Source organism: Electrophorus electricus, chromosome 1, assembly GCF_041902795.1.
Source record: "Electrophorus electricus isolate QZ-2024a chromosome 1, ASM4190279v1, whole genome shotgun sequence".
Classification (NCBI taxonomy): Eukaryota; Metazoa; Chordata; class Actinopteri; order Gymnotiformes; family Gymnotidae; genus Electrophorus; species Electrophorus electricus.
The window spans coordinates 44,954,721-44,977,311 of record NC_137497.1 but is presented as its reverse complement, the minus strand read 5'-3'; the positions used below and the strand labels follow the sequence as shown (position 1 = coordinate 44,977,311).

Below are 22,591 nucleotides of genomic sequence, written 5' to 3'. Positions count from 1 at the left end.
CTATCCTAGTTTGAGACTGACAACGCAAATTAAGATCAGTTAAATCTGCTGTCATTACACCTGAGCGTGCAGAAGTGTAATTGTACAAGCATGTGTGCCTGCGTGTGCTTTCATGCTCGTGTACGTGTGTCCCCAGTTCAAGGCCCACGCCACACGCTACTACCCCCTGCTGTGTGAGCTCATGCAGTTCGACCTCATCCCAGAGCTGAGAGCCGTGCTGCGCAAGTTCTTCCTGCGCATCGGCATGGTCTTCCAGATTGCCCCCGCCCTGGAGCCTGAGCAGGGGGTGTGTCCAGAGGGCTCGTCCAACCCTGGGGCTCCCTGTGAGGCCTAGAGACAGAGGTGCCTGCCCCCTCTGTGGCAGCGGTTCGGATGTCGCTTGTTCCATCGGCCGTCCAAGTTTAATAACATGACTGGTCCCTGATCTATCTCCGTGGCGAGGGGCGCCAGAGAGGCTGGAGAAGAGGAGAGTGTATCGGTAAGGTTTCTAGGTGATTGTGTTGAAAGTACTGGTAGACCCCCTTCCCACGCCCGCTGCTGTCTCCACTGAGATAACTCTGAAAGAGGATCCGTCCTCCATCACGTGGACAAATGACCAATAGACTTGTACAAAAGACTCAATTACCTGCAGGATCTTAACTATTCAATTACTTGACCTCCGAGTTTCTCGGAAAGAGGGAATATAATTCAAAACTGTGTGTTTGTCTTTACATAATCTTAAACCTGTCAAAAGGATGATGAAATGGTTTTAACATCAAGCAAGTGATGAATATCAAAGGATGAGTAATACATGTTACTCAGTGATTCTCTTTTTTTGTTTAATTTTGCACTGCTAATGGCTAACATTAGCATGAATCGCTCTTTGGATTAAGATAGATGTACAGAAAAGCAGCTTTGTAATATAATCTCATAACACTAGATTTTATTTCTGATTTTTTGTTTGTTTTCTCTGAATTTGCTGCACTTAATTATTTTCAAATGCACTGGAGATTTTTACTTCTGTGATAATTTATTTAACTATGCCATTTTTCCCAGATTGTCCCGTGAGATTTCTAATTAATACAATATCAACTTTATATATATATATATATATATATATATATATATATATATATATATATATATATATATATATATATAAAAATTTAAATTATTCCATTTTATATGTACTGATGCTTTTTTAAGGAAACATGAAGGCAACACCTGGGATCCTTCAGAACTGGAACTTGCAGACACACAAACGTATGATTGCAACCTAATGTGAGCTGCAGCAGCACCACTGTTCTATCTAACCCTCTAATGTAAGCTTCACTGTATGTGTACAAAATTACGCAGCTAATATATTTAAATCTGCTTGGTTTGGAGATAGGCTGTATTGTATAGGACATTATGAAGAAACTAGCTGCGCTTCACCATGGCAACGGTGCAAGTAATCAGAAGCTTTCTGGTTACCACGGAGATGTGTATAATGGTACAGCCCTGTAAAGTTTTCTATGTGGAATAAATTATCTGTACAACTCTGTACAATCCTGGTCATCATCCCACACATCCTAACCAGGTCATAGGTCAATAAAGGTTTTTGAATTTAGTTTACAGCACTGCATGCTTAAGAGTTCATATTTTTCTCCCTAATGGAAATTATACTCAACAAGCAAAGACAGTCAAAAATAAAATAGAATTTATTAATTTTCAGAAAATCCCAAACTGCATTAGGTATTTATCAGCACTCGAAAGTGCAGGTCCGTTATACATCCATTACACTTCTCAACCATCTCACACAGGGAAAAAAGCATTTGGTAAAAACACATCCGTCCTACTATTATATATCAAATCTGTACCAGATGTGTAATCGTAGCACTTGATGGTCAGTGTTCTTGCTCACGCATTCTGCTGGCCAGCGGGATGGACGGTCTCACGCTAGCTAACGTCCATCTGCTCCTCCTCGTTTGGAGGACGTGCTCACCTGTTACTGCATCTAAACCAGACCCTGAGTCTAGCCGTGATAGGTGGACGGCCCTTCCCATGCGGTGGGCACAGGGTTGTGGCTGGTTGGCCCACAACCGGCCATCAACCAATTCAGCGTCTCCGTGGTACCAGGATGTAGCCAGGACTCTGTGGCAACTGTTGCTGTGGAAATGCGCCTGGCAGGGGGTGGAGATGGGGTCTGCTGCCAAAGGTCGTCTCCCTCGTCAGCGGATATGTCCCCTGGAGCGTAAAGACGTTACAAGCTTTGATATCACATCAGTGTATATATTAGTCAATGTGACTTGCGGGTAATTGACTCCAGAATATTCAGTGAAAAAGTCTGTCCACAAAATTAATAGAAGAAATAATTTCTATGACCCTACTTTATCAAGCACTAACCTGATATCAAACAAGTCAGGTTTGATATCAGGAACTCAACCATGCAGCCTTAGCTGTGGTGTGTGGCTTTCAGGTTCCTCACCTGACCTCCAGCCTGACTCGCTCATGGCGCCTAGCGCTGTCAGACGTCTCTGGTTACGTTGGTGGAGCCTCTCCAGGTGCAGACTGCTGGCTGAGGTGGGGGTGAGCTGGCTGCCCTCCCTGCTGGAGCTCACTACGTCCTGCACACAGAAGCAGCTCAGAACGTTCACACCACGCCTCACGGATCTGAACCAGCACCCTTTCACCAACTCCATTATCATCGTTCTGTCCTTCACTAGATGGACTTACATCAGCGCCGTCTGGCTGGCGCGCCAGCCGTCTTCTCTCTCGCGCAGAGCCCGGGCCAGCCATATGATTGGCTGACTGCCTCGTCAGTTTATAACCACTGGGATCTGCACAGGAACAGAACCAAAGTGTCCAACACACTCGGTTTATTTGATAAGCAGACAGTAAACTGCTCCGAACCTCATGGGGTAACGCACTCATTAAGTATTCTTTAAGTAGTATTCTTTAGTAGTATTTTTGAGTTGCATTCTTTAGGATTCTTTGCCTGCTTCTGAATGATAAGCACATACCTGTCCTGAAAGACTTTAAACACTGAAACCTACAAATTAAGAATAAATGTTCTAGAAATTTATACAATTTATTTCTAATCAAATTCCATAAACTGCAGTGTAATGTTTTGGGTCCCTGGAAATTTGAAGAACTTCAGGGTACAAATGCTTCTGCATGGAGGTTATGTGAGCTGGAACACATCTGCCTTTCAACAGGCTGGTCAGGACGTTCACAGTACTGTATGAATGAGTGTGGAAGTCTGAGCATGCCCAGTGAGGATGGGCATTGTGAGGCACCTCCCTCGCCTGCTTGTGCTTCAGCGGGGCACCAGACTCTGTATTAAATGTTGGATGTGTTGAACAGGAGCTCACCAATGAAAGCGCTTTGCAGTGGGGCGTCTCTCTCAGGGTCGTTGGTGTTGCTCTGGGGCTGTAAACACATCAGGATAAATGGGGTGTCAGCAGGGGTGGTTGGGGGCAGTTACCCTGAAACACCCCCCAGAATGGAGTGAGAGAAAGAGCATCACATCTCTACCACTCACCATCTGAGCAACCTTCATTGGTGAAGACAGGTCAAAATAATCTAGAGGGATTAGAGAGGAGTCAGTACATACAGAGAGCAGGAATGAGTGTGTGTTCTCAACTCCCTGATTCATTAACACGTGCTGAATTCCTGCGCTCTGACAGCTAAAAGGATGTAGAAATTAAAGGGACCCATTAACAGATGAGAACTGTCTAAACAGGGCTTGGTTTGAACCGTGTTGTTTTCATTTCTGACACACTCCCATTGGGTCAAAAAGTCACTGAGTGTGTCCCAGGTCTTTCAAAATGATTAGGGTTAGGATTAAGGATAATGAGGTGTTTGTGGGAGTCTCTTGATAACTTCTTGTACATGAAAGAAATATCAAACAAACAGGAGAATTCAGAAGCTACAGGAAGTGATCTGTGTATGAGACCGTTAGCCCTTGCTCTCCTCAGGTTAGCGAGTCTGCGCTGCTGTTCCCTCAGTAGGGCCTGTTGCTGTATGTCCAGACTGGCATCATCAGTGGGCGGCTCAGGGTGTGTCTGCCTCACTGCTTCTCGAGACTCGCCATCTGCCCGCCGCCCCCACACACACACACACACACACACACACACACACACACACACACACACACACACCGGTGTAGAAACTCTTCCTGCAGCACCCTGAAGGAGAAATCCTTCCTTCCTTCATCTGAACACCTCAGCACACTGTGATGACCCAAGACCACCACTACGCATGTCCCCCCTCCAAACACCACAGACTGGAGACGTGAACACACGTGCAGGCAACACAGCTGGACATGGTACACCAAGATTAGGAGTGACATGGGAAGTGAATCTGAACTTATCCTGAGTCAGGGTGAGACCAGCACTTTACGTCTGGGTGAACTCAGCTTGTACGGTGGGTCATACATAGGTTGTCTGTCTGCCACCCAGGCTGCCTTACCTCTGTGCTTGAGCTGGTTGAAGTCCTGAATGTTATGTTTGTTAGCTGCTCTGGTGGAGGGGGGCCGCCTCGCTGGAACCTGCATCCGTAACCGCGCCATGTCAAAAACGTCCTGCGGGGGATGCTCTCTGCGCACGCACGCACGCACACACACACACACACACACACACACACACACACACACACACACACACACACACACAGAGTAGGACCTGGTGCATGCGAGCAACTTCTACTCTCTGAAAGAAAAACCCTAAACTTCTCAAGTGCTTCAGAAAGTTCAGAGGGTTTTGGTCTCACACAGTTCAGATGGTCAATGTGAGAGATTCCTGTACTGAGATAGAGAGAAACTTGCCCTTTCACTGGCTGTGCAGCTAAACAGCGCATTTGTGTTTACATTTATGGCATTTAACAGACGCTCTTATCCAGTGTGACTTACAAAAGTCATTTCCTCATAGAATATATCCTAGTACAGTACAGGAGGTTAGAGTCCAAGATACCAATGAACTAGAATACTAAAATACAGGGATCACTGCTGATGACTAGAAGTGTGAAATACATATAAGATCTATAACAGACAACAAAGACTAGAATTTGAATTAGTCAACACAGGCACAGGATCAGTGGTCATTTAAATATTCCACAAACAGCTCTGCATTTGACGACTGGAGCCCTGGACATTAACCTTTTGAGTTAATGAGCACTCTGGCTGCAGGGTTCATTTGACCCTAATGTCTCCATGAACCCTCGACACATCCACAAACGAACAATCACGTTCAAACCTTTATATGGAAACAAATGTAGAGCATGGGTCTTAGCTGAGAGAAACAGGTACCTGCTGGGGAGGGGACCAGGTGTGTCCTCTCTGTTGGGCTGCAGTAACTGTCCTTCCAGACGCCGTTGCTCACTTCTCAACCGTCTGCGCAGTGCTGACAACTCACTAATCACGCCCTGCCGCTCCTCTGTCCCACGTTCATGTACACACACACACAGTGTGGGTATTTATCTCAGGATAGTTAATGCACAATTCCCTGCTGAGAGCTAGTGCATAGACATGATCGCTCATATTTAGGGTTAGGGGTCAGGGTTAGGATCTGCAGCATACCTAGAACTAAAGTGGACATGGTTCTGCCATGTTTGAAGGTGGTGTGATTTACCTGTGGCCCTGATCTGGTTCCTCTGTGCAGGCACAGGTGGAGATCCAGGTGGAGAGATGGAATAAACCTGAACACACACACACATACACAAACCAAGGACATCTTTAGTCTGCAATTTAGCTATCGAGGGTTTATTGGTGATGTGTGAACATTGTAATAAATGCAGTGAGTAAACAGAAGGTCAGGGGTGAGAACACAACCAGCATAGGGCTGGGGGCCCTGAGATCTGAACTCAACAGTGAACATCGGGTTACTTCCATCTGGAAAATGTGGGGTTAGGGCAAAAACTGCTTTTCATAAAAACAAGGCCAAGCAGCAAACACATGGGACAACAACATTCCACCAAATATTGATTTCTCGACTCATTCTAAATTTAAATATTAGTACTGTGTTGTTTATAAATGAATGTGAGCTTGTTTTCTTCGCATTATTTGTGGTCTGAAATTTCTGTAAATGCTGTTATTTTGACCATTAGTCATTTTTATTTAAAAAAAAAAAAAAAAAAAAAAAAAAAAAAAAAAAAACATGCTCTAAAATACAATACTTTTATCTGGAATTTGGAAGAAATGTTGCCAGTAGTTTATTGAATAAAACAAAACTACTCAGTGTAGTAAAACACATACCCATCTAAAACTAGAGAAACTGATAATTTTGTGGTCTCTGTGTGTGTGTGTCACTCACAGTGCGAGCAGAGGAGGGCTGTCTGTCTGCAGAGGGCTGTCTGTCTGCTTGCTGGTAGCCCATTCTCCTCTGTAATGTTGGGATGGGTGGCGATTCTGACCTCCAGTCCTTCACATTTGAGAAACATTTCACCCCATCAGATGAGAATCAGACCTACAGCGTCTGATACCTGACGGGTAATGGCACGGTGTGGGAGCGCACAGCGGACCTGCTGGAGAGCCTGACTCTCGCACTCAGACTGCAATCTCACGGCCTCACGCTCCCTCTCCTCTTGCTCCTTCTTCTTCCTCTCGGCCTCTCGCCGCCGTTCTTCCGCCTGACGCACCATCTCCTGGTTTTTCGCACTTTGCTGTGTAAGAAGAGAGCAGGTGCCCACTCAGAAAGACCATGTCTGAGACGCCTGCCGTACATGAGACAGGAAGCCCCACACCATCACCACAGATGTTCTCCTCACGCGTTTACATGCAGGACAGCAGTTTTACGTCAGAAACCCTTTGGGAGAATTTGGTGAGATCTGCTAATGTTCTGGCAGCTGTGCAAATTTGTGCTCAGAGAAAAATAAATAAAAAATCTGGACCCTGTGGATGTTCCAGGTCCAAAGCCTGGAGAAAAACAAAGTGAGAATAAAGGGGCGTGTCTACTCATCTGTCAATCACACTGTGTGCACAGTGCCTTGGTCAGAGCATTCCACAGGGTGACTAGAAACCTTCCACCAAAACTACTGATGTACTGATGCAGGAATTCAGTATGTTTATAAAAGGCCAGTGGAGTAGACCGGCAGACTGGGCAGGGGTTTGAGCTATTCAGTCAGGAGGAAGGTACACGTTTACGCTTAAAAGAAGGCAGGTGGGTGGGTGGAGGGGAGGGGGAGTGCTGTTTGAGTTGGGGTGGGGGTGTTTGTGAGGGGGGTTAGGGGGGGTGTTTGTGAGGTGGTGTTTGTGAGGGACGATAGGGGTTTGGGTGGTGCACCTCCATCTCTTTTCGTCTCTTCTTCTCCTGCTCGTGTTCGTACTCCTGTTGGATGCGCACTCTCTGCTCCGCCAGTCGGCGCTCCTCCCGCTCCTCCTCCGCTCTCAGCCTCTCCCGCCTGTCCGCCTCTATCTTTCTCTTCTCTTCGATCTGTCCGTTGCAAAAGTCACAAAGCACCATACTGTCAATCATAGCCCGTGTGCCATCAGGGTGGAGGAGGGTGGGGGTGATGTGTAGGTGCCTCGTACCTGCTGTCTGAGACTCTCTTTGTACTCCTCCTGCTCCCGGAGGTGCTGGGGGGTTGGGGGCTCGTTGAAGATGTTGCCCCTCGTGTGGGGAGAAGGCTGAGTGCCTGCAGAAGTGTGGGAGTCAGAAAGAACCTTCAGAACTTCAAACACCCACACACACCCACACACACACACACACCCACATTACCCGACACGCTGTGTGATGAGGGGTCTGTCCTGTCTGCTCCTCTGTAGCGGGTCTCGGGGTTCATATACGCCTCCTCGTTGGTCTTGTGCATGCGGTTCAGATCACCTGCAGACAGACACTCCTTACAAACACCATGTGGACTGCTGGAAGGTTGGAACCACAGTTGTATGATGTGCCTTACAATGACTAGTGAAGAATGGGAGTATCGGCAGAAGCACCAACACACAGAAACACACACAAGAGATGGGTGTGGCCTTACTGATGAGGTTTCCTCCATCATCTCTGAGTGGAGCCCCACCCCCTCCTCTTCCCCAGGGCTCATAAGTCTTCATCTCTGCCGCTATCTTAGCGTCGTAGCGTGCTAGCTCCTCCCTCTCCTGCCTCCTCCTCTCCTGTCTCTCCTGTATCTGTACCACAGGGAAATTAAAATCAGGGTCCACTGTGGTCACTAAACTGGTTAGTGAGGAGCGTCAATATTCAGGATCTCAACGCTCCCACAGTGACACTATCAGAGTCAACTGCCCCTGGTAATCTGATCTCACACTCCACACTACAACACAGTCCACACAACAACACAGTCCATACTACAGTTCAGTGTCGTTCACAGAAGTTCATGATTTAAAACTGACATTACTGACACAGGTGTTTTTGCCCACAGTATACACTTTATTTAGCGTACCTGTTGTTTCAGTGCTTCCTTATAGCTTAGAGCGCCTGACTTGGTGTGCTGGTGCCTTCCTGGAAATGCCCCAGACAGGGCAACACCTTGGTGGGAAGCCGATCTATAAAGAGATTAATGTTACTTCACGTCCAGGTCATAAGAATGGTGTTGCCTATAGCCTTTAACCAGGAACTGACACACAACTGAAGCCCATTAGTGTGAAAATGAGGAGATTTTTCACAGAAACACACCCACATTTAGGAGGAGAGACAGGGCTAGAACTGAACTTCCTCCTCGTCCTGACCAGCCTCGTGGCTCGGAGCCCTCAGCATGCGAGCATCACGCATGGCTCGAATGTCCGGTTGGTTCAAATGCTTGCAACAACTCTGCTAATAAAATATTAGCATTCCTGATTTCCTTTTACCTTGGAGCCAGTTAAACGCCAATTCGTAACTGTAGCTGTTAGTCAGAAAGATCGTTGTGTTCAGGCTGGTTTTCAGGCGGTAACACCCAGTGAAAACATCATTTAGTAAAAGGCCTGGATTAGTCTGCGCTCATGAAGCAAATCCTCATAAAAACTTTTCTGTAGCTCCAGAACTCCCCCTCCCCCATGGGGAAGAAAAAGTGTCTTTGTAATAATCAGATTAAGGATTGTTAATTTAATGAAAATGTACAGCCACAGGCAGTAGAAGGGACACCTACTGCACAGGGACCCCAGGCGGAGGTGGCAAGCTGGACAGATGGGCTGGGTGACCAGGCGCTGACTGGACTGCACCCGTGGGAGGTCCGTCTAACACACACACACGCACAAACACACACACTTTACAGAAAAAGACTGCAGAGTTACAATGCATGAACACTGTGTGTGCAGAGAACCTTTTCAATGAGTTGTCTTCATTAAAATGGCTAATTTAATAATGGAGTAGACAGGCGTATGTGTTTATGAACCACAACACCAGCGTCTTGCTGCGTTCTGGGTCAGCAAACCTGCAGACTACAGCAATGCCCATGTCTTCAATATTACATGACTTTAAGGTGTCAGGACGTCTCATGGACAGTGAGTAGCTCAGTGGTTAAGGTACTTGACTGTTGGCTCCCTGAGCAAGAGCCTTAACCCTCAATTACTCAAGTTGTAATCAGTCATAATTGTAAGTCGCTTTGGATAAAAGCGTCAGCTAAATGCCATAAATGTAAATCATAGTGTCGGATTGGCAATCATTTAAAACCAACTCCAGACACAATAAAAGAGTTTATAGCACAAAATTTAGAACACAGTGTGTGCTTTTAGGAAATGGAGCAACAGACAATATTCACCAAGGGCATTAAGACACAGTAAGTTGATGGTAGTGTGACTTGGTCACTTACTGAGGAATAGGAAAGTTGACTAGGTCTTAATGCTTCTTTCTGACATGAGCTTACTGGAGTGTTTGTTTTTTATAGCTGTAATCTACCAACTCAGTATTCCCTTTCAGGTTTAACATTTTGCAAAATCTTCAAATCACTATTTTCTAGTAGAGTTTATTCAACAACCGACTGCTCTGAGAAGGGTAGCTGGATGTGTACATGTTAGGGAATTACGTAATAAGTTACCCCCAGCTCCAAATAAATGTAATAACAACCCAACAGGTCAGTGAGAGTACAGTTTGGCAAAACCGTAAGAGAATTAATGATGTGAAGCCAAACACACTCACAGTAGGTCAGGTGAGGCTCTAGGGGGTTCCTGGCGCCGTAGTAATAGTAGGCCTCATCGTACGGTGTGCTGTAGGCCTCCGAGAGTGACGGCGCCCTTGGAGGTAGTGTACCTGTAACTCTGACAGCACAGCCCATAGAGCTGAACAGCCATTCAGTCCCCACTAACTCAGCACTTCAGATTTAAATCCATATGTGAACCGGTAAAAACACTGCCTACACTATTCCTGTGTAAAATAGAGAGTCCTCTGTCTGGACCACAGCTGTGCTATGGCCTTCCCTCCTGGGGGAGGAAGGATCTGAGCAGTAGGGGTCACTCTCGCTCCCTGGTCAGTCATGCGGCACAGTCAGTCACACTGGGTTAAGCAGTTGCTTAGATAACTACTCTGGTGAGTCGGGGGGGGGGGGGTTCTGACACATCCTAGAGGGAACATGTAAAGTGCTTGCCTTCTGAAACTGAACATACAACGATACAGAATGAAGAGATGACCAAAGTGAAAAAACAAGAAAAAACTTTAAAAATGTTTTCAAAAATGTAACAAAGGCTTTGGTGCTAATAGAATGAAGAGAAAAATGTTTAATGTGAATGAAACACAAAAAACAAATTCTAGAATTTGGGAATACGAGTTATGAAGCATACCTCGGGGCAACCATCTCTCCCAGAGTTCCTGAGAGGCTTTTGGGAAAGTCTTCAGTGAAGACCCCACTGCCATGCAGGCCAGTTCTGGCCACACCCATAGGCCCCGCCTCCAAGACATCACCCAGATTCCCCAGGGCTGCGCTATACTCCAGGATAGGAGACTGGAAGGCCAGGCGAGACCTCTCAGGAGGTTCTGTCTCCACCGGCCCCTGCTGAGGCGGCTCTTCCCGGGGATGTCTGTCCAGGCCAGGCCTGAAAGGAATGTCCCGCACTCTGCTTTCATGTTCCCGCCTCACAGTACCAAACTGCTGGATCCGGTCAGGCTGAGGGACAGCAAGCAAGCCACCGAAAAACAAAAATCTGATTACAGAATTACAGATTCTGATATCATAGAAAAGGACCTGGTTTTAAAACAGCAAAAGCGAGAGAAAGAGGCTGTTCTTCATGGAATATTTCAAACACAGATAAATCAAACTGTGTTTGTAGTGTTGCACAGCATGAAAATAGAAAAGTGACAACCACAAGAACAGAGCAAATCTGTCCTGATTGCGTAAAATCTCCCATTTAGCTGCTGTTGGGACGGTTTCAAACCCCACACATCTACTCAAACCCTTCACATGCCAACACTCATTTGTTCATTTGATTATTATATTGCTTTAAGCATTTAAGTTTAACCCAGCTGTTAAGTCTAGATAAGCTTGTTTTCTAAATATGTAAACATCAGTGTCCATGTATTACTTTAAGCAATTCACCTTTAGATTAAATCATATTAAAACAAACTTTTAAATAACATGAATGATAGGATTACTGACATTTTGCAAAAGTCTTACAACGGAATCAAAAACGAAACACATCATGGAAATTTTCTCTCCAGAAAGTACAATATATGCTGACCACCAGAAGATATAAACAGAGCTTTGTGGATCATCTCAATGGCTCAATTCACTAGTTCACTTCACTATATGACTTCACTAGTTCACATCACTACATGAATTCACTATGTGACTTAACTAGTTCCCTTCACTACATCACTTCACTAGTTTCTCAAATACATGCCGCATTCCATAAGTGTTGCCGATTAAGTTCCTAAACAATTCCCAAACTCAGCCTCAGCCCTTACCCGTTTCTCTGGGTCTGTGGCCCCTGTAGCAGCAACTCTTAACTCAAGCTCCTTTTCCCTACAAGAGAGATCCAGAAAATGTCACAGAACATTAGTTCCTGTCTGTCTAACAGCTCACAGTGAATTTGAGTGACTCCATTACAGAGAAGTATGGACACACTTAACTACACTGAACCAACCATGCTGGTGTTTTTACCATAGCAGTAAAGACGACAGCGAACCAACCATGCTGGTGTTTTTACCGCAGCAGTAAAGACGACAGCGAACCAACCATGCTGGTGTTTTTACCGCAGCAGTAAAGACGACAGCGAACCAACCATGCTGGTGTTTTTACCGCAGCAGTAAAGACGACAGCGAACCAACCATGCTGGTGTTTTTACCGCAGCAGTAAAGACGACAGCGAACCAACCATGCTGGTGTTTTTACCGCAGCAGTAAAGACGACAGCGAACCAACCATGCTGGTGTTTTTACCGCAGCAGTAAAGACGACAGCGAACCAACCATGCTGGTGTTTTTACCGCAGCAGTAAAGACGACAGCGAACCAACCATGCTGGTGTTTTTACCGCAGCAGTAAAGACGACAGCGAACCAACCATGCTGGTGTTTTTACCGCAGCAGTAAAGACGACAGCGAACCAACCATGCTGGTGTTTTTACCGCAGCAGTAAAGACGACAGCGAACCAACCATGCTGGTGTTTTTACCGCAGCAGTAAAGACGACAGCGAACCAACCATGCTGGTGTTTTTACCGCAGCAGTAAAGACTACAGCGAACCAACCATGCTGGTGTTTTTACCGCAGCAGTAAAGACTACACTGAACCAACCATGCTGGTGTTTTTACCGCAGCAATAAAGACTACAGCGAACCAACCATGCTGGTGTTTTTACTTTTTATCTTTTTACAATCATAAAATCATAAAAGAGAAGTAATTTTTCTTCACCAGTAACAGTTATTGTATTTTTAGATATATTTTTAGAGATTTCAGAGTGTAGTTAAAGGTTTAGGCTACAGGCTTTCTTTTATAGGCCAATGAGAAATATTTAGTCGCATAATGTGCGACACCCTTCACACATCCTGTTAAACTCCACCCACTTTCTCCTATTCTTCCGCTGTTCGGCAATTTGTTCCAGCAGCTCCTGCCTGTACTGCTCTTTCCTCCTCTGGGTGACCTCCTCCTCCTCGGCAGTGCCTTGGGGTTGGGAAAAAAAAAAAAAAAAAAAGACAACACACTATAGACTAGCCTTACATACACTATATATAAACACACACATACACACTATAGACTAGACACTATATATACACACTATAGACTAGCCCTATATACTCTATATATAAACACATTTTATAATACTCTATATATAAACACATTTTATAATATATATATTATATATATATATATATATATATATATATATATATATACATACATACATACATACATACATATACACACACACACATTATAAACATTATAGACCAGACTCTATATATGCTATATTACACACACACACACACAATATGCTATACACACACACACACACACACACACACACACACACACACACACACACACTATAAACTAGACACTATATAGGCTATATATAGTCATGGCCAAAAGTTTTGAGACTAACAAATTTTGGTTTTCACAAAATTTACTGCCTCCGTTTTTGTCAGATGTTTATATGGTATAGTGAAGTACAATTATAAGCATTTCATAGGTTTATTTTACTTTTTATTGAAAAAAATCATCCAGTTTAAGCAAAGACGTAATATTTAGAGTATTGACCCTTCTTTTTTAAGACTTCTGCAATTCGCCTCGGCATGTTGAATATCAGCTTCTGGTCAAAATCTTGACTGATGGCAACCCACTCTAGCTTAAGCGGTGCAAAAAGAAGAGTCAACACTAAATATTAACTCTTTGCTTAAATTGAAATGCTTATAATTGTACTTCACTATACCATATCAACATTTGACAAAAGGCTAAAAAAACAAACAAAAAACCCCAAACAAACAACAAAAAAAAAAAAACGGAGGCAATAAACTTTGTGAAAACTAAAATTTGTGTCGGTCTCAAAACCTTTGGCCATGACTGTACACTACACACACTATACACACACCATACAGTGGTGTGAAAAAGTCTTTGCCCCCTTCCTGATCTTTTTTTTTTTTTTTTTGCATGTTTGTCACACTTAAATGTTTCAGATCATCAAACAAATGTAAATATTAGACAAAGATAACACAAGTAAACACAAAATGCAGTTTTTAAATGAAGGTTTTTATTATTAAGGGAAAAAAAAAAATCCAAACCTACATTGCCCCCCAAACCTAATAACTGGTTGGGCCTCCCTTAGCAGCAACAACTGCAATCAAGTGTTTGCGATAACTGGCAATGAGTCTTTTACAGCGCTGTGGAGGAAGTCTGGCCCACTCATCTTTGCAGAATTGTTGTAATTCAGCCACATTGGAGGGTTTTACAGCATGAACCACCTTTTTAAGGTCATGCCACAGCATCTCAGTCGGATTCAGGTCAGGACTTTGACTAAGCCACTCCAAAGTCTTCAATTTGTTTTTCTTAAGCCATTCAGAGGTGGACTTGCTGGTGTGTTTTGGATCATCATCCTGCTGCAGAACCCAACTGCGCTTCAGCTTGAGGTCACGAACCGATGGCTGGACATTCTCCTTCAGGATTTTTTGGAAGACAGCAGAATTCATGGTTTCATTTACCACAGCAAGTCTTCCAGGCCCTGAAGCAACAAAACAACCCCAGACCATCACTCTACCACCACCACATTTTACTGTTGGTATGATGTTCCTTTTCTGAAATGCTGTGTTACTTTTATGCCAGATGTAATGGGACATACACCTTCCAAAAAGTTCAACTTTTGTCTTGTCAGTCCACAGAGTATTTTCCCAAAAGTCTTGGGGATCATCAAGATGTTTTCTGGCAAAACTGAGATAAGCCTTTATGTTCTTTTTGCTCAGCAGTAGCTTTCGTCTTGGAACTCTGCCTTGCAGACCATTTTTGCTTGTCTCTTTCTTATGGTGGAGTCATGAACACTGACCTTAACTGAGGCAAGTGAGGCCTGCAGTTCTTTGGATGTTATTGTGGGGTCTTTTGTGACCTCTTGAATGCGTCATCGCTGCGCTCTTGGGGTAATTTTGGTCGGCCAGCCACTCCTGGGAAGGTTCACCACTGTTCCATGTTTTCGCCATTTGTAGATAATGGCTCACTGTAGTTCGATGGAGTCCTAAAGCTTTAGAAATGGCTTTATAACCTTTTCCAGACTGATAGCCCTCAATTACTTTGTATCTCATTAGTTCCTGAATTTCTTTCGATCGCAGCATGATGTCTAGCTTCTTTTGGTCTATTTTGTCAGGGAGGTCCTATTTAAGTGATTTTTTTATTGGAAAGCTGAGTTCACACTCAGGCCTGATTACTGCCACACCTCTTCTCAAAGATGTGACAAATCACAGTTAATTTATGTTTTAACAGGGGGTAGTGTGGTGGGATCAAGTAAATGCTTGATTGCAGTTGTTGCTGCTAAGGGAGGCCCAACCAGTTATCAGGTTTAGGGGACAATGTAGGTTTCCTTAATAATAAAAACCTTCATTTAAAAACTGCATTTTGTGTTTGCTTGTGTTATCTTTGTCTAATATTTACACTTGTTTGATTATCTGAAACATTTAAGTGTGAAAAACATGCAAAAAAATATCAGGAAGGGGGCAAACACTTTCATACCACTGTAGACAAGCCACTATATACACTATACATACTATAGACAAGGCACTATATGCACACTCTATAGACTAGACACTATATATACACCCACACACACACACTACACTGTATACACTATACACACAGTAAACTAGACACTATATACACAATATACACACTATAGACTAACACTATATAGACTATACACAATATTCACTGTGTGCACAATTATTAGGCAAGTTGTATTTTTGAGGATTCATTTTATTAAATAACTACAGTGCTCTCAGTCAATCTAAAATGTTAATAAACCTCAAACCCGAATATTTAAGAAATTAATTCTCAACAGGGTTTAGGTCAGGTGTGGAAGGGGGCCATGTCATTATTCTTTCATCTTTATGGCTTTTACTGGCTAGCCACGTAGTGGAGTACTTCAATGCATGCGATGGAGCGTTTTCCTACATAAAAATCATGGTCTTCTTGAAAGATGCAGACTTTTTTCTGTACCACATAAAAGTGTCTTCTAAAAACTGGCAGTAGGTTTGGGAGTTGATTTTGAGTCCATCTTCAACCCAAAAAGGTCCAACTAGCTCATCTTTCATAATACCAGCCCATAGCAGTACCCAACTCCACCTTGCTGCTGTCTGAGTCAAAGTGGAGCTTTGTACCCGTTACTGATCCAGCCACGGGCCCATCTATCTGGTCCTTCAAGAGTCACTCATCTCATCAGACGATAACACTTTTGAAAAATCTATCTTCAGATATTTTTTGGTGAAGTCTTGACATTTCACCTTATTGTTGGTGGTCAGGTTTCAGCCTTCCTTACCTTAGCCATGTATCGGGGGACTGAACACCTTGCACTTCTGGGCGCTCCAGGTAGGTTGCAATTCTGCAATATGACAGCACTGGAGGATAACGGGTTCCTGGTCGCTTCACGTTTGATTCTTCTCAAATCCTTGGCAGGTAATGTGTCTTTTTTTTTTTTTTCTCAACACAATTCTTGCAAACCTGTTGACTATTTGCAACAAAACATTTGATGGTTCTGTGATCACACCCCAATATCTTAGCAATTTTAAGAGTGCTGCATGCCTCTGAAACATTTTACAGTTTTTTTTACTTTTCAGAGTCAGTTAAATATCTTTTTTGGCACATTTTGTCTGAGGAAAAGCCTAATAATTATGCACTAATAAAAAAACCTGCCTAATAATTATGCATACCTTGTTATAGGATGTTGATCATAGGCCACACCCTCCCTCATTACACAAATAAATAATCACCTGATATGTTTAAATCCAATAAGCTTTCAAATTTATACAGTTTGGAGTTGGAAAATATGCATAAAAATGCTGATATGGTCATAATTTCTTGCCTAATAATTGTGCACAGTGTACACTATATACACTATAGAATAGACGCTACATATATTATACACACACTATAGACTAGCCTCTATACACACACACACACACACACACACACACACACACGGATGTATGATGCTTCAGATTTACAGATTAAAAAAACCTACATACTAAAACACAAAGAAATTCAACTACAGTTGGACAAATACATTTGTAATATAATTATATTCAGTGTAGTGTGTAGTCTTCAGCAGTTATGCAGTCATGTTCCTGACAAACTAAAGATTCTAGTCTTACCGATGAGGAGTCCTGTGGAAACGTCTGCCATTTTCTTCCTGCTGGTTACTCTGGCGTATTGTGGGGGTGTAGCCTGTGGACTGCAGCGTGATCACAAAGGCAGGTAAACCACAAACCGCTCCCATACACACCTCTCACACAAATGGCTCCGATCATTACAGCCCAGCAGACGGACGCAGCCCACTGCAGCGCCCAGTGAGCCGCTGGCCCGTGTCCTCAGATCAATGTCTTCCCAGCGGTAGGCTGTCCAATAAATGTCACCCATTCTAATACATGGAGCTAACCACATCTGTCCATTTTAGAGACCCCCTGATTGAGAACAACTCCCACCACAGACAGACACAGCCCCGCCTCCCAGCGCCACTCCCACCACAGACAGACACAGCCCCGCCACCCAGCGCCACTCCCACCACAGACAGACACAGCCCCGCCTCCCAGCGCCACTCCCACCACAGACAGACACAGCCCCGCCTCCCAGCGCCACTCCCACCACAGACAGACACAGCCCCGCCTCCCAGCGCCACTCCCACCACAGACAGACACAGCCCCGCCTCCCAGCGCCACTCCCACCACAGACAGACATCAATAGGAGAAGATTAATGTATGTATGTAGTGTAGCTCTCAACTGCTCTTCAGCTATTTGATAAACACAAGCCCTAAATTTCAAATATCCAATTATGGTAATTGCTGGAGCTCTGTACTTGTGCTTAAGTGCTGTCAGCAGGGTCCCTCTTCTCTCCTCCTTGTGGATGTCATTAACCGCAGAGATCTTCGTGTGTCTGCTCTCCTGGGCAGCTCTGTTTGGTGGGAAAAGGAAGGGCTTCACCACAGAGACACTGAAAGGATGCCAAACGGACTCTTACGCAGGGAAACATACATCATTAACTGAGGGGTTAGTCCTGTAGAAATGTGCGCTCTGTAATTGACAGCCACCTGTCAGTCCTGTGACGAGGTTTCCTCTCTCTCCGCCTGTCTCCAGCATAGGGAGGTTCCTCTCGGAGGTTGTGCCTCCTCCTGTGCAGCAGCTTGAGCTCCTCCTCTTCCTCAGAGTCCAGCAGCTTCTCCTCCTCCTCCTCCTCCTCCTCCTCCTCAGAGCTGTAGTGTTCCACGCGGCAGCCTGTCCTCCTGACCTGGACCCTGTGCGTGTCCTCCCAGCGTCTCCCAGGTGGTCTCGGACTCACCCTGCCCACAGGTTCCCTCCTGGAGGAGAGCGCCCTCTGTGGGCTTGGGCTGTCACTGCGGCCTCTGTGTTCTGGAGATGCGTGTGGTCGGTTTGGAGCAGTGGGACCTAATGGGTCCTTACCTACAGTCTGGAGTCATAGAGACATGCAAAATATGAGAGATGGAACATGGCAGCTGTCAGCAGATATAACAGACCAGGAGTTCTCAAAGCCCGAGTGTGATGGAGACTGCCACTGAGAAGGAAAATTGTGGGTTTCACTCTTTGGTCTGGAGGACCGAGCACACTTTTGGCTCCTGGAAGACAGGGATTTAAGGCTGGGTGTGGCTGCTGCCTTTGGTACAATAGTGTCAGAAGTGGGGTGTTTGGAGAAGCCACTGGGTGTGTACATCTGGCTGGAGGAACCTCACCTGCTGTGAGGAGATGTTCTGAGGTGCAGTACAACCCACAGGTGAGAGACATGAGGGACACACTGAATGTGAGAAGTGTGTGGGTGTGCTCCCTCCTGGAGATGGCAATGAGATAATTGTGTGCTTTGGCTGCTGGGGTCTGATAGTCAGAGCTCACGTTTGCCACCTGTAAGGGACAGGTGGTGCTCCCTGTTCTCGCTACACTGAGGTTGCTTGGTAACCTCCAGAAGAATGTAGTCACAGACAACACAGACACAGTCAGAACTCTACAGCTGTCCTTATTTTCTGTGGTTCCTTTGGCCCTCAGAGAAAAGAAAAAAAACAAAAAAAACAAACAAAAAAAAACGCTCAACCCTCCTCAACAGACTGCTCGATCCCAGAACATAAATAAGATTAAGTCATCAACAGAAGACTTCATTTAATTATATATGACAAAAACAAACCCTCCCAAATCAATCCATCAAACAGTCTGTCAGGTAAGAAAGGGGTGATTTACTGCATTATTTCCTTGGGCTGAATTAAAACCAAATGATTAAAAGTTAGTGATCTCTAACAAAATATCTATAAATATACTTGTAAACCAGCATACCAATATTCGGGTCTTGATAAGAGACGGATGGGAAACAGAAGTTCAGCCTTCTAAATCACCTTGGCCTCTATTCCTGAGATGCAGGCACATGCACACATGCTCATGCACACAGGCTCATACACGCATGCTCACGTACACACGGACACACATACATATGCTCACTTGTATACCTAAATTAAATCTGTGCATGAACTCACCTTTTCAGATGTCTTCTCTTTTATGGAAAGAGAAAGTGACTGGGGCTCAGGGCCTTCTTCACCAGCACAAACCTCCTTCTACAATTATAAAACATAAAATTATAAAAAAAAAATTAATTAAAATTATAAAAATAAGCTCTTCTTTATGTATTGGAATATAAACATGGAAAATACAGTATTCATATAAATGTATGTACAAATTGTTCTATATTAATATAAATAAATAAATAATACACAATTTTATATAAACAAATACACAAATACTGAATAAACACCTAACTCATGTTTACTTCATGTACAAATATTGCTAATTAATGCTAATATGCATCAGCAGTCAGTCTGAACACCCTACATCAGCCACGTAGCGCCTGTCGTCAGTCTGAACACCGTACCACAGCCGCGTAGCGCCTGTGGTCAGTCTGAACACCGTACCTCAGCCGCGTAGCGCCTGTGGTCAGTCTGAACACCGTACCTCAGCCGCGTAGCGCCTGTGGTCAGTCTGAACACCATACCTCAGCCGCGTAGCGCCTGTGGTCAGTCTGAACACCGTACATCAGCCGCGTAGCGCCTGTGGTCAGTCTGAACACCGTACATCAGCCGCGTAACGCCTGTGGTCAGTCTGAACACCGTACATCAGCCGCGTAGCGCCTGTCGTCAGTTTGAACACCGTACATCAGCCGCATAGCGCCTGTCGTCAGTCTGAACACCGTACCTCAGCCACGTAGCGCCTGTAGTCAGTCTGAACACCTCTAGTCAGTCTGAACACCGTACCTCAGCCGCGTGGCGCCTGTCGTCGGTCTGAACACCGTACCTCAGCCGCGTAGCGCCTGTTGTCAGTCTGAACACCGTACATCAGCCGCGTAGCGCCTGTCGTCAGTCTGAACACCGTACATCAGCCGCGTAGCGCCTGTCGTCAGTCTGAACACCGTACATCAGCCGCGTAGCGCCTGTCGTCAGTCTGAACTCTGTACATCAGCCACGTAGTGCCTGTCGTCAGTCTGAACACCGTACATCAGCCACGTAGTGCCTGTCGTCAGTCTGAACACCGTACATCAGCCACGTAGCGCCTGTAGTCATGACGAAGCTCCTCTTTCAGCCGCTGCTTCTTTCGTTCATACTCCTCTCCCAACTGCAAACTCAGGCCATGGGCCTCCTCTAAAATTAAGGACCAAACAAAAACAGCATTACATGTTACTAAACTGTCACCCAACAAGAATACAGACACATGTGGAATGACACGGCATAGTTAAGGGTTCGCCTCACCTCTATTCTGCCTGGCTCGTATTGTGAGTTTGCTCGGGGGGTGCCCGTTTTCTTTTTCAGTATTTGTAACCAAGCTTGACTGAGAGAGAAGGAAAGAGAGAAAGGTTAAGTGGCTCCATAATCACGACTAACCGCCCCACACAAACACCAGCTCCTCACGGCCCATCACCTTCATCTCCAGTTAGGGGGTGTGAGTGTTCCCTGTCTTTGCTGTCTCCTGGACGGTCTTCCCGGCATCCATAACAGTTACTTAACTGGTCAAAGAGCCGTTTACTCTGGGCGAGGAAGGTCGACGTATTTATACACCAAACGCGAATACTGGAGTGAGCGCCAAAGCGCTGAGCATCACCAGGGTATCCAGGCAACCGCACGAGACAACACCGCGCTCGCGCACGCTAGCTAGCTGGCTATTTTGTTAAAGTTGTTCTAGGTCTGATAACGGCGATGGACGCTCGCCCGTTAAGACTACTCCGTCTTACTGGAAAACGACATCAAGAAATCAGAAAAATGTCAGAGAAAGTCACACATTCTGTAGTCATGTCCCGACCTTGTTTGTTTCAGCCTCCATAAACACATCTGAAGAGTAGCTTTATCCGCCGCGCGACACAGCTAGTTGTCCTAACAGCGGTTGTGAGGAGTTTTGTGCTGAGACGCAGCGGCCTTTCAAAATAAAAGTCTTTTATTGTAAACGTTGGCTCCCCTGCTAAACTGCTACGTTTCTGAGGTCTGTTAAGCCACGTTCATGTGAGCAGTGCTGTGCGTCTAAGCAATGCAGAAAGAAGAAAACTCACGGTTTAGAAAAATTGTTTTGTGTTGATATGTCTACACTTTTGTGTAAAACCACAGTCAGGGATTTTGGAACAGTGTGGTGGCGGAAATGACACTAACTTTTATACAAATCTGAAGGATTTGTTTTCTGTTGCTTTTATAAAATTAATACATACTGAAAGCCAGAACCATCAGTGACTTACAAATAATCCTTCAGGATCTGTACTATCATGTCCTTGTAATATATATGTATGTGATAATATATGTATGTCACTCTGGATAAGAGCATCTGCCAAATGATGAAAACTTAAACATGTTTTCCATAGTTTGGCTATTCCTTGGTAGATTCTTTGTGTTGTTTTGATCAGGGTTTTTTGTTAGGGCAGGTGGAGTATAGTTTACGTTACTGTTATGATCTATTGATGATCTACCCGATGTGGACCATGGCATTTTCCTTTTGTTAGTTTGTGCTGTAAGTGTCAGCGCCGGATGGGTTTGTGCGAACCTTTCATTTGAAACCCCAGTAAAAATAGCAGTATGTCTGTTTTGGACGCATCAGCATCTATTTCTTTCTTTCTTTCTTTCTTTCTTTCTTTCTTTCTTTCTTTCTTTCTTTCTTTCTTTTTGGTTTATTATTTCTGAATATGAACGTTGTGAGAGCAGGTGTCTCAGGACACATCCAAAGTTCATTGGATTGATTAATATTTTATGATCATTTTACCCACCACCAGCTCATCTGATGAAAGATTAACGTTTATGTAGTTTTGATTCTTCTTAGTGGAAGGTGGGTTGCCTGCCTTTAGTAGTTGTATAGATGTTTTGTCTTGATGTGTTGCTATGGTGGTGTTCTGTATTGGTCAATCAGATGTTGAGGTTTTTCAGGAACCCTATGTATGAGTTTACTTTAAGTATTTCAGATCTTTGGAGTGGGTCAGTGTATAGATTACTCCTGCATTACTGCACCAGCTTGTACTAGATATCTGATGTTACCCACGATTATATTTTCTCCATCCACAACAGTGCAAGTGT

The 22,591-nt window shown here is 44.5% G+C and overlaps 2 protein-coding genes across 9 annotated transcripts in view; one reads left to right on the top strand and one right to left on the bottom strand.

Annotated features, from left to right (window-relative positions):
- arfgef1 (ADP-ribosylation factor guanine nucleotide-exchange factor 1 (brefeldin A-inhibited)) overlaps positions 1-1,527 on the top strand; it is a 38,074-nt gene extending 36,547 nt beyond the window's left edge. For both annotated transcript variants that reach the window (XM_035526299.2, XM_027030970.3), the window contains exon 39: positions 137-1,527. In XM_035526299.2, coding sequence (XP_035382192.1) covers positions 137-334 — 198 coding nt within the window. In that variant the 3' untranslated portion in view covers positions 335-1,527. The remainder of the gene's footprint in view (positions 1-136) is intronic.
- A 129-nt stretch (positions 1,528-1,656) lies between these two features.
- On the bottom strand, positions 1,657-21,443 carry cspp1a (centrosome and spindle pole associated protein 1a). Of its 7 annotated transcripts, none has more exons than XM_035526697.2 (29): positions 21,342-21,443; positions 20,795-20,873; positions 20,583-20,686; positions 19,532-19,609; positions 19,335-19,346; positions 18,089-18,465; positions 17,857-17,952; positions 17,156-17,235; positions 12,875-12,971; positions 11,784-11,841; positions 10,664-10,986; positions 10,026-10,144; positions 9,037-9,124; positions 8,353-8,455; positions 7,933-8,080; positions 7,674-7,778; positions 7,487-7,590; positions 7,239-7,388; positions 6,478-6,618; positions 6,270-6,377; positions 5,589-5,655; positions 5,267-5,393; positions 4,432-4,559; positions 3,917-4,054; positions 3,503-3,543; positions 3,333-3,390; positions 2,695-2,798; positions 2,447-2,585; positions 1,657-2,205 (listed from the first exon to the last, which is right to left on the bottom strand). In XM_035526697.2, exons 1-29 carry the CDS (start codon positions 21,360-21,362, stop codon positions 1,994-1,996), a joined length of 3,405 nt encoding a protein of 1,134 aa, XP_035382590.2. In that variant the 5' UTR covers positions 21,363-21,443; the 3' UTR covers positions 1,657-1,993. The 7 variants fall into 7 exon arrangements, with proteins under 7 accessions (XP_035382590.2, XP_081578025.1, XP_081578037.1 ...); XM_081721899.1 differs by having other exon boundaries at positions 20,964-21,415; XM_081721911.1 differs by lacking the exon at positions 3,917-4,054.
- Between the last annotated feature and the right edge of the window lie 1,148 nt (positions 21,444-22,591).